This window comes from Cyphomyrmex costatus, unplaced genomic scaffold, assembly GCF_001594065.2.
Source record: "Cyphomyrmex costatus isolate MS0001 unplaced genomic scaffold, Ccosl1.0 scaffold2, whole genome shotgun sequence".
Taxonomy (NCBI): domain Eukaryota; kingdom Metazoa; phylum Arthropoda; class Insecta; order Hymenoptera; family Formicidae; genus Cyphomyrmex; species Cyphomyrmex costatus.
In genome coordinates, this window is record NW_017276038.1 from 115803 (window position 1) to 127982 (window position 12180).

Consider the following 12180-nt stretch of genomic DNA (forward strand, 5'->3'; position numbering starts at 1 on the left):
AAAATAATATTAGGAACTATATTAATAATTTTTATTGTAATAAACATACTTTTCAAAAACAAATTGGAGAGAATAAAGGGCAATAGAAGTCGGGCGCAGAAGACGTCATGCAATTAAAAACACCACTAATAAGTGACAGAAACCATTTATTCGAACATATATTCAAATAAATGGTTTTTGTCACTTATTAGTGGTGTTTTTAATTGCACGTCTTCTGTGCTCGACTTCTACTGCCCTTTATTCTCTTCAATTTGTTTTTAAATTATAAGGAGTTTGAATTGATTTTATTATTATAAAACATACTTTTCTTAATTTTTTTTTACACGTAAAAACACGAATATAATATTTACAAGACTAAAAAATACATACAAATTAATTTATACACGTCTCTATAATGTACACTAAAAATAATAATAATTCAATAAATAGACCAATAAATAGTAATGATACTGATTATAAACTAAACAACTAAAGTGTTAGTACTTCGCATCCAGTATCTGTTATTAAAATTGTATGTTCAACTTGAGCTGTCCTAGAATTGTCGACTGTGCAAGTTGTCCATCCATCTTCCAGAATTTCGATCTCTGTTGTTCCTTGACTCAAAGCTGGCTCGATAGTAAATGTCATACCTGCTTTCATTTTCATAGGAAAATGATTTGCTACAAAATAGAAAAAAAGCATCAAAATATGTTAATAACTATTTGACATATCTACAGTAGCAATTTATTTTGAGATTAAGGAATATTTTATGTAGAAATTACAATATTTTATGAAAACGACTTAGATAATCTCTATTGATCATCTCTACGTTAATACATTAAGGTTAATGGGATATTTTCACATGTACCAAAATGATAAATGTCTGGAGCACCATGAAAGTAAGTTCCAATACCATGACCCAAAAATGAGGGTATTACATTCAAATTGTGTTCATTTGCTATTTTTTCTATTATGTTACCTAGAAAGAGAAATAGAAAGATTTTATAGCTAAAATATAAATATACTAATATCATAGATAAATTAAAATTTTAATCATATATATATTATTACCAATATTACAAAAATGTTCGTTTGGTTTGCATATTTCAATAGCCGATTTTAAGCACAATTCTGTGACTGTTATTAATTGTTTGCCTTCTGAGTCTACTTCACCCACTTGAAACATAGTTGAGCAATCACCATGATAACCATTAAGATATACCTACTTAAACAAAAAATATTAATTTAAAAAAAAATTTGTAATATATTCATTATTGAACCAGTAAACAAAAATGAATTTTTGTCTTGTAAAAGATAAAGCTACTCACTGTTATATCGACATTTAATATATCACCTTCTTGTAAAGGCCTGTTGTCTGGAATACCATGACAAGCGATATTGTTAACACTTGTACATATAGATTTGGGAAAACCACGATAATTGAGTGGACTGGGATAAGCTCCGTTACCAACAATCATATCGTGTACTTGTTTATCGAGAAAATCAGTTGTAACACCTGGCTAGCATATATCAATTTTGTTTTACATTTAAATTTATTATATTTAATGCATGGATGTATATCTGAAAGCTATTAATAATTCCTGAGGATACCAAAAATCGAAAAGAAAGAATATATATACACAAGTAAATGTTATTCTTAAAAATATTATTTCTTAATTATATGATGATTTGCAACATATATGTAAAAATTCTTACACACATAGATTTTAAGTGCTTAATAAACGATACATTTATATAGTTAACTCTTATTCGGTTTGTGAAATTTATAACCCAAGGCTTGTGCATATCTTTCAGATATTATCCATATAATAGAACTCCAGATTCACCACATCCTGTCATCTACAAATTTATTTGTAATTTAAAGCAGATAATTGAAGCAACATTAATCTGGAGTTTTATATAAAACATAGGAAATAATTCACCTTAATTAATGGGCCAACTTGACGCAGAATGCAACTGGCAAGTTTACAACTGTGCTTCATACATTCTATTTGATATTCATCTTTGATTTCAGGTGTTGTCGGTCCATTTTTGGGTACTGTAGACTGACTGTAGGATGGCTGAGGTATGTATGCAGGTACAGTAACTTTTTCAGAAACCATCCAAGGCTGGACTATAGCGTACTTTCCAAAAGAATTGTCATTAAGGATATCAACAAATTTAGGTTTTACATCTCTAGACTAAAATAAAAATAACAGTTATAGAATACTTCAGCTCTCAATAACCGTGTTTTATTCAATACATGATAAATATAATATTGTATCATTTTATTCTTGTTGTTCATCAAAATATTAAAAAAAGGATAAAATAATATATTATAGACATCATGTTTATGAAATACGACACACTCAATATCCTTCACAAATGCTGTCCAAACTTTGTAATTCTGAACATTAATTTGTATCAACATTTTACTTATGCTTATTATCTTCTTTTTTTCCATTTTTATCAAGAAACTACAAATCTTGGACATTATCTTACATCTTATTTAATTGTCAAACTAATCATTGTTATTACATTATTAATTTGTCTGATGTAATAAATAATGTAATAATACTAATAATAAATGCATATTTTTTGAAAATGTGTAGATAAAAATACATACCTTTGACATAGTTTTGAGAAAGTTCAGAAGATACATTTTGGAGGATTGTACCATTTGAACGATGCTCTTGGTCGAACGCATGTTTCGCGATATTTGTTTCTGGTAATTGTTTCAGCCACGTTACCTCAAAAATCGATAAAATTAGGCTCATTCATGAAATCATTTCATTCTTGTTATTTATCGAATGTCAAACAAGAAAAAACTAGAGGCCTAGAAAACAGAGATGCGACATTGCCTCGGTTGGGTTAGGTAATCATCGCCATTTTAATTTAATATAAGTGCTCTTGACCAATAAGCTGATGACAGTTGATGCAAAAGGTAGAAAGATTAGATTAGGTTAGGTTAAGTCCGATATTAAATATTCACACAAATAAGAATACTTACACCATAATAATAGTTGTTCATTGCACTTCGACACTGTATTGTCTAAATTTTTCTCTATATATATATGTACATACGTTAAGCTGCGTTCGGCAATGCAAATCCGAGGCGTCGGAGTGCTCTTTTTCTATAGTGCACGTGACATATACTATAATATAAGAGCACTCCTATTGCAAAAACGAAATGACAAAACCGACGAAAACAGTGTCACGCAGCAAAAGGGGATTAACGCGTGATCAGCGGAACGAGTTAACATTGGACTTAAGGAAACACCATATCCTAGAAGAAATAAAATGGAAGAATTGGCCCAGAGGAAAAAAATGAAAAAAAATAGCTATTTTTATGGGTTTTTCGTGGTTTTCACCATGATAATCGCATTTTCGCCAATTTTCATCATGATATTCGAATTCAGCACATCAAAAAACGTTAGAAAACATATGCGCGCTAAGAATTTCCGGCCCGTCCTTTTCGGAAGTATATCCTTAAGATATTACTTAAGATAGTCTTTAAATAATGCCTAGTTCATACTGGATGCGATGGGCGATGAACGATGAGCGATAACCAATAAAAGCTTTGCTTTAGCTCACATGACGATGTAAAGAAGAGTTCTTATTGGTTATCGCTCCTCGCGCATCGTTCATCGCGCCTAGTGTGAACTAGGCATAAGAACTGACTATGAATACCGGCCTTAAAACAAGAATTAAAGAACATAAAACAGATATTAAAAAATGTAATCATTCTGTCGTGTAGAATCAACTTATTACCATAACATGGATTGGAATAATGTCATTGTCCTTGATACCGAACTATCTTATTATAAAACATCAGTTTCCGAGATGACTTATATGTATGTATTAGAAAACAGGTTAAAGAAATCAATAAACAAAACGGTACAGAGAAACCGCCGGATACTTATCTATAATATATTCAATTTATGGTAATGGATATATAACTTATAAAATAATTTAATTGTAAACTAATTAATATTTAACATCCTAATTTCGAAAAATTCTTGACAATTACCTTCGCGTATTAACTTTATTATACTAAGTTCATATTTGTATTAATTTAAATTATTGATTTTATACTGAAGGTGGCTAAATTCATAGTCAAAACGTTTCGACTTTATATTATGTAATCCTTGTAATTATATTAATATAAATAGTTTTCATTAAGAAGAACTAGTGTTGTGACCATAGACATAGTATATTGTCTATGGTTGTGACATGTCCCGACCTTTTCTATTGTTTATTTTGAAGCCACTTATTCTTTATTCAGTTATTTCAGTTTCACTCCTACTGGGGAAAGACCATACCATTGGATTACCCATTCACATTTTGGGATTAAGGCCTATCGCACATGAAATGCATAACTGTGCATAAGCATAACATAATGCCGCTGGCCCAATGAGCATCTTATGTTAATCAATATGGCGTCTTTATGCTGGATGCTCATTGGTCCAACGGCCTTATGTTATGCTTATGCACAGTTATGCATTTCATAATCCGAGTTCTAGCATCGTGGACACAAGGCTTAAGAGCCCCAACACACACTTTTGCATAACGCATAAAGCATGTGCATAAGGAATTTCATTGGCCCATTTTCTTATGCATGAGTCAATAAACTAATCAAATTCTTTATGTATATGGTTTATGCGTTATGCAAAAGTGTGTGTTTCTCGCCTTAAGCGGGGAGCACAGACTTTTGCATAACGCATAAAGCATGTGCATAAAGAATTTCATTGGTTCATTTTCTTATGCATGAGTCAATGAACCAATCAAATTCTTTATGTATATGGTTTGTTCCTTATGCAAAAGTCTATGCTCCCCGCTTTAATCGCGTATCAATTGGAAAAAAAAAAGAATCGATTCCGAAGAATATCGATTTTTTCGATTCTTTTTCTTAGCAACACGTAATTTCTTAGAGAGAGAGAGAGAGAGAGAGAGAGAGAGAGAGAGAGAGAGAGAGAGAGGAGGGGAGGAGGAGGAAGAGTAAGAAGGAGACAGAGTATAAGAAAGGAGGAGATGAAAAAGGAGAAAGAATCAATCTTTTAAATTTGAATTTATAATTGTTTTTTAGTAAAAAATTTGTAAATGAGGTTAAAATGAAATGATTAACAAAATTATATACAAGAATTCTTAATTTTATATCGTACTTTTTGGTTGTATATATTTTGATATAAACTTTCTTGCGCAAGAATTATTTATGTACATACATATTAACAACGACTTGAGTCTATCTTTAGAGAACTTAAAAAATTTAAAGCCCATGGCGCAGTGATTGGCAGCATCCAATCGCTCTGTATCAAATCATGCGTTTCTCTTTCGAAATAATGATTTAAGAAAAATTGAGTCGGTACGATTCTGTGAAAAATTAGATCGATTCCGAAAGAATCGAGAAATTAAAGAATCGCTTGAGAATAGATTCTTCAAGAGCAAAAAGAATCGATTCTCGATGCATCCATAATCGGTCACTACCACCATTATAGTCACCAGTGCAACACTCGGACAATGCATGTGTTTTCTTGGCTGGTGGTAGGCAAACTTGTTCAGTGTAACGTGTTTCCATAGCTATAGTACAATGCAAATTTTATGCATTAAAGTGAGATTTTGCTACACGATCTCAAAAGGACGATATAGAGCCAGTGTAACATTTAAAATCAAAAAGTGGAAGTCAACCGATAGCAGGATTAAACACGATGGCCCGTGCCCGTATTCAGAGCGTGCTAATCATCGACATCGATGGTGCTAACATGCTGTGGTTTACTTCACGTACTTATACTTCACTATAGAATTTCGAAGATAAAAGCGCACTTTTATCGATAAAACTGCGTTCTGAATACGGGCCGATATAGCATGAATTCAGGATCGTACAGTATGATTTATCGGCTTGTTTTACTCGCAGGGTTGATAACACGTGCACTTCGGAAAACGTACAGAAAGGGACACGTTAGCAGTATATATCAATATAGAATAATAAAAATATCAGTTATTTATTGTTTTTCTTATTATTCTATATTGATATATACTGCTAATGTGTCCCTTTGCGTTTTGCGAAGTGCGCGCGCTATCGATTCTGCGAATAAGAGCCCCAACACACACTTTTGCATAACGCATAAAGCATGTGCATAAGGAATTTCATGGCCCATTTTCTTATGCATGAGTCAATGGACCAATCAAATTCTTTATGTATATGGTTTATGCGTTATGCAAAAGTCTGTGCTTCCCGCTTAAATCAAGCCGATAAGTCAGAGCTTCTGCACGATCCTGCAAATAATTGACGGGTATGTAGTATGTACATACACTATAATGCAACCCTGGTACAGTACTTATATACAATTGGTGTAATTCAAGGTTGCACAGTGTATCCCAAGCTGCCCAAGACGCTATAAAATTTGTAATGCGCATGTTCAGTTCCGTTCGTCAATCCATTCCGATAATACGGTTATCTAACCGTACTTCTACTGACTTCCATGTATACTTCGTAAAGGTAAGAAACATTTGAGTCGAACTTACGAATTTTAGTTCCACTATACTTTATCTCTCGCATACATGTTGCTTCAGCCGGAGCGTCCGTTAGCGTTCTAGGGGTGCGGTCGAGTTGCCACTACGAATGCTTTGAAGGGTTTCTTGATTGGTCAATTTGTAAAATTCTTTCTTTTGATTGGTCAATCAAACGCTTCAAAGCATTCATGGTGGCAACTCAACCGCACCCTAGGTTCTAAGTATTTATGTTCTAAGATCTAGATGTTGTCTGCACTGTAATGTTTTGCTAGTTTAGTAACACAGACAGGACTATAGACTAAGGAGTATTCATATATAATATGACCGATATGTACGGCATGTGTTTTTTTAAATAATTGTCTCCGAAAACATTTTGTTTATATTGGATTTCTGTTACAATAGAACGGCGTTGAACGGCATTTTCGAAGACCGTGGCAGAAGCATCTGATGCAACAACATGCAATTTCTACAAATGTCAATTTACGTTGTTGTTTATCTGTGTATGTTCTTTTCGAATGTCTATTGCGATTGCGAGAAGAATAATGGATTCAGTAGTGTCATATCGTGAGTATTTTTAGCACATAGTGCACATTTAGTGCTACTACCAAAAATAAATTTATTGTGATATTATATATGTAACATTTCTTCCTATGCTATGTACACAGTATTCTTTTTGTCTTTTGTTTAAACAAAATCTATTCACTGCATACAATTACAAGAGTTTTCCTGCAAAATGTTATATATATTTCATATCTTTATGTAAATATATAATAAGATTTTTATTTTAGATCTTCTACATAAATATATTTTTTATTTTAGACCTACTTCTGAACTCAAAACTATAGATTCATTCTTCTATATGTCTACCAAAGGACATTTAACTAGGTATAAGTTATGTTATTTTATATAAGATGTAAAATTTTGAGGTTAATAAATCATTTTGATTTCTTTAAATTATAGTCCAGTGAGAGAGAGAAAGAAGAATAATCAATCATCTACATCACAGCCATGTAATTGTACAAAACCAGATGAACAAGACTCTCAGGATGCAGCCTTTTATAAACGTTTGATTGCCATTATAATATCAAATCTTATGATGCAAGTAAGTTACTGTATATAATCAGAAGGAACAAGTCTGAAATCATTTGTAAAGCTTGGTAAAGTTAATATAAACACACTCACTTATATATATATATATATATTATATTTTTTAGACTTTTTTATATTTTTTATGTTTTTTTGTAATTATATAATTTCATAATCTCGAACAGTTGTTAACAACTTGTGATCTTTGTTAAATCATTAATTTTAATTAAATCGAGATTATAATTTTATAATCTTGAACAGTTGTTAACAACTTGTGATCTTTGTAACATTAATAATGACCTAATAGAGGTCGAAACGTTTGTTAATTTATTTTACTTAAACTACATAATTTTAATGACAATTTTTATTTACAAACAATTGTAAAATTTTAACCAATTTTTGGCTCGTAGCTCTTTTTCTTTTTCATTCTTTTTCATTATTGTTAATATAAACATTTTTTATATAATATATGTATATGTTAAGCTCAAGGACTGAAAACTTAGCCAGAATACGTGTTGGTTGATTGCCAAAAGAACCACAATACAAATTTTGCTTTGAGGTCTTTTAATATGCCAGAACGCGTTGTAAGCGTTTTTGAAAGAGCCACAACACGAATTTCGTATTGCAGCAGAATCTCAAAAGCCATAACGCGTTGTGATCGATTTTTTTGCTCTGTGAGCGTTTTGATCTAACATATACAGGGTGTATCAGTAATTCTATTACAAAGCAATATATCTGTTATCATTAACGATACATGAAAATGTCTAAGGAAGAAATTGTTTGGTTCAGAGGAGAACGTATTTTGGTCACCTTGTTTTTTTTCTAGATGGAGGCCATAAAGATATACGATCAAAGTTTATGAGATATTTTATATTTTATTCTGGCATATATGTTGACACAAAACATTAAATATTTCGTAGACTATTAATTTTTTGATTATCATATCTTAATTCTTTTATGAACAGAATGAGATGAATCAATTAGTGTAAGGAAAACACATAATTGCTTATTTTAAAAAGTATCAATTTTATCTAAATATATTTTTAAGCAGTAATGTGTTTTCTTTACACTAATTGATTCATCTACTTTAATACTTTTATGTGCAGAATAATTAGAGGAATTATGGAAAAAAAATTATACAATTCCATTTAAAAAAGTGGAGGTAACCTTCATATCTTTTTGACATCTCCATCTAAAAAAACAAGGTGATCAAAACGTATCCTCCTCCAAACCAAACAATTCCTTAGGCATTTTCACATATCATTTACAATAACGGAGATATTGCCTTGTAACAGACTGGGACATTACTGTGACACTCTGTATATAGAATGTCTCAGATCATTTTTATCTCGGAAATAGAGAATTTTAGAATAAAAACATTTCAGATAAAAATTGGGGTTCTAAATGATCTATTCAGCGACCTGATTAGTTTGATCTTGAGTGGCGTCACCAAGGTCAGAGAAATGTTACTTTGAATTTTTTTAATGAAAGCCCTTATTTCTTATTGCATATTCTTGTAGCACACGTTGAGAGTTTTCCATAACACTAATAAAATATTTTTTCATAAAGTACTTTTTGAGTTATAATACTTGAAAGTTACAGCCGGCATTAATTCATTTTCCAAAGGTATACTATGTGTAGGTTACTTAGTCAGAATTAATCTCGTGTGTAAGTGAGTGCATACGTGCGTGTAATAAATTAAGTACTTGAAATGTGAAAGGCAAGGGGATTCACGTAAATCAAACAACCCAATAGGATAAAATCCTCGTTACATCTTTGTTCATCCTGAGTAATATTAGTACAGTAAAATACATGTAGTCTATCTGGACCTGGTTGATCATTAAATATAATCAGTCCAGTTAACAAATACAAACAAGAACAGAGTATATGTAACTTTGATTTCTTCTTCATACAAGCACTTACGCACATATATACTCATCTACACACGAGATCAGCGCTGCCATTCAGTCATTTAAGTCACTTTTTGTAATTTTTTTCGTAAGTCACTTAAAAGTCTATTGTCCAATATGAGTCACGATAATCACCTTTTTTCTTTAGTTGACATGAAATTTGTAAAACATGAGCATTTTATTTATATCTTTGTTATCTTGTAAATAAAAGGAAAAATACCCTTTTACAGTAGGTTGTCAAAATATTAAGGACAACACGATTTTTCTATTAATTTTAAATTTGCAAGTGCTTCTTAATAAAATTCCATGAAGTTTTTTTACTTGGATATGATACTTTTTCATTATAAATGTAGTAAAACAACATAAAAATAAATTTCCAGTCATATTTTCAATAAAAAGCACTTGCAAACATAAAAATAACAGAAAGATCGCACTGTTTCTAATATTTTGGCAATCTACTATAAGTTATTTTACTAAAAAATCAAAGAAAAATTGAATAATTTATCTTCAGATTTAATTAGATATCTGTGATTTTGTTCTTATTGTATTTTTTTAATATGTCTTGTGTTAATTCTACATATTATTTAATGTATGTGTTAAATTTTGATAAATGTAGAACTAAAAGGCGACTTTTGAAAATTTACTATTACTTTTTTTACATAATACTGTTGCAAAAAAATAAGAATAAATGTTACTTTTTCATAATATCCGGTGGTCCTTGAATGTCCTTGGATCTTGAAATTTAATATATTCTTGAAAATTCCTAGAAGAAACCCCTGAAATTTTAGGACTGATCTGGAATTTTTGTCATTCTTTCATTCTAAAAAAATCAAATCGTAAAAGAAGAAAGAAATAAAAATATTTCCGAATAAATCAATGATTTATTGACGCTTTATTAAATTAGTATTAAAGACTAGTAATAAATTACTAAATAAGGATGTTTGTGATGTTGCGTTAATAAAAAGCAAAGTTATGTTTTGGATATAAGCCTTCCCTTAAAGATTACGTTATCAATAGAAAATTGGATTTAATGTTTAAATAGAACTTATGAGAGAAATTGTTTATTTTGATAGAACGTTCGTTTGATATTATTTATATAGCAATAAATAACATTGCTCCAAGGTTATTTACGTTGTTTTAATTCTTTCATCATATGGAATCTTAACTTAAATATTATATATATATATAATGTTGCAATCTCAATGAAAATTAATTAAATAATAAAAATTAATCGACCTTGAGAAATAAGGATTTTTACCTGGAATGTCTTGGAATTATCCTGAAATTAACTAGTTAAATTTTGATGGATATCATGTTTTTATATAAATGGTCTTAAGTACTCTCAAAAAGTTAATAAAAATAATCATTTTTATTACCGTTTCAATGCTTCAAGGTCACTTTTTGTTCTTCTGTTCAGAAGCAGTCACTATTTCATTTTTTTGGCCTGACGATTGGATGGCAGCGCTGCGAGATTAATTTTGACTAAGTAATCTGTACATACTCGTATACTTTTGCGAAGTACTAATGTCGACTATAACTTTCAAGCATTATAACTCGAAAAGTACTTTATGAACAAGTATTTTATTATAGTATTATGGAAAGCTTTCAAGGTGTGTTATAAGAATATGCAATAAGAAATAAGGGCTTTCATTAAAAAAAATTCAAAGTAACATTTCTCTGACCTTGGTGACGCCACCCAAGATCAGACTGATCAGGTCGCTGAATAGATCATTTAGAATGCCACAATTTTTGTTTGAAACTTTTTTTTTCTAAAATTCTTCATTTCCGAGATAAAAGTGATGTACGGGTGGCCTGAGACACCTTCTGTGTGTGTGCGTGCGTGTATTGTCCGAAACGTTTCTGATTAGCAATAACGTAATAAGATGAAATTTTAATATAATCAACGAAGAACTATACGAAAATTTCATGTGTACACCAACACGCGAGAATAAAAAGGAAACCTAACGGATTATAGTGAGATTAAGAAATGTTACAACGAATACACAACGTTAATAGTATGTAAGAAGAATTAAAAGAAATGTAAACTATTAAGAATAATCAATTGTAAAATCGTTTAGTATTGTAGTATTTTAAATTAGAATTATTAAAGTAATAGCATAATACATCTTGCGTTGGCTCTAATAGCTCTCGTTAATAGAGTAGAACTTTTTCATATGGAGCTGTATTGATTAAATTAAATTAATTTTTTTCTGTCCTTAAAACCTAATAATCCAGTTAAATCAAACTTTTGAAGACTCTGTAGGAGGTTCCGGGAAAATTCCAACTGGACCTTGTTCTAGGTGAACAAACCTACAATTTAAGGGGAGTAAGGACTTATTTGAACGCTTGGAACCTTGAAATCGACCTTGATGTCGAAATTTAGTCATTTTTTCACATTAATCGGACAATATTTCTTAAGGCGTATATTGTAGAGCAAAATGAATTATTGCATCGTGTTCAGCGATCAAAAAAACATACACATTTAAAATCCGGATTAAGCCATTTTTGCATCAAATCATGTATTAAGGAAAATCGAAACTTTGATTTAAAAATCGTTTACTAGCGACCTCTAAATCTTAATATTTGTAAATAAAAATTTAGGAGTCTTCTTTGGAATGGAAGTTTTTGAGCTGAAGGGCCGATTTAAAAAAAAAATTTTTTGTGTAAGTTTATATATATATATATATATATATAG

The 12180-nt window shown here is 30.6% G+C and overlaps 2 protein-coding genes across 2 annotated transcripts in view; one reads left to right on the top strand and one right to left on the bottom strand.

Moving 5' to 3' along the window:
- Nucleotides 1–468: 468 nt before the first annotated feature.
- Nucleotides 469–2854, bottom strand: LOC108773196 (methionine aminopeptidase 1D, mitochondrial). The gene is made up of 6 exons (XM_018538927.1): nucleotides 2606–2854; nucleotides 1923–2180; nucleotides 1308–1499; nucleotides 1051–1201; nucleotides 848–958; nucleotides 469–659 (listed from the first exon to the last, which is right to left on the bottom strand). The coding sequence occupies exons 1-6, from the start codon at nucleotides 2684–2686 to the stop codon at nucleotides 469–471; spliced, it is 984 nt and encodes a 327-aa protein (XP_018394429.1). The 5' UTR covers nucleotides 2687–2854.
- A 3597-nt stretch (nucleotides 2855–6451) lies between these two features.
- LOC108773146 (uncharacterized) overlaps nucleotides 6452–12180 on the top strand; it is an 11556-nt gene continuing 5827 nt past the window's right edge. Inside the window, exons 1-4 of the mRNA XM_018538870.1 lie at nucleotides 6452–6475; nucleotides 6892–7053; nucleotides 7309–7374; nucleotides 7450–7591. Coding sequence (XP_018394372.1) covers nucleotides 6947–7053; nucleotides 7309–7374; nucleotides 7450–7591 — 315 coding nt within the window. The 5' untranslated portion in view covers nucleotides 6452–6475; nucleotides 6892–6946. The remainder of the gene's footprint in view (nucleotides 6476–6891; nucleotides 7054–7308; nucleotides 7375–7449; nucleotides 7592–12180) is intronic.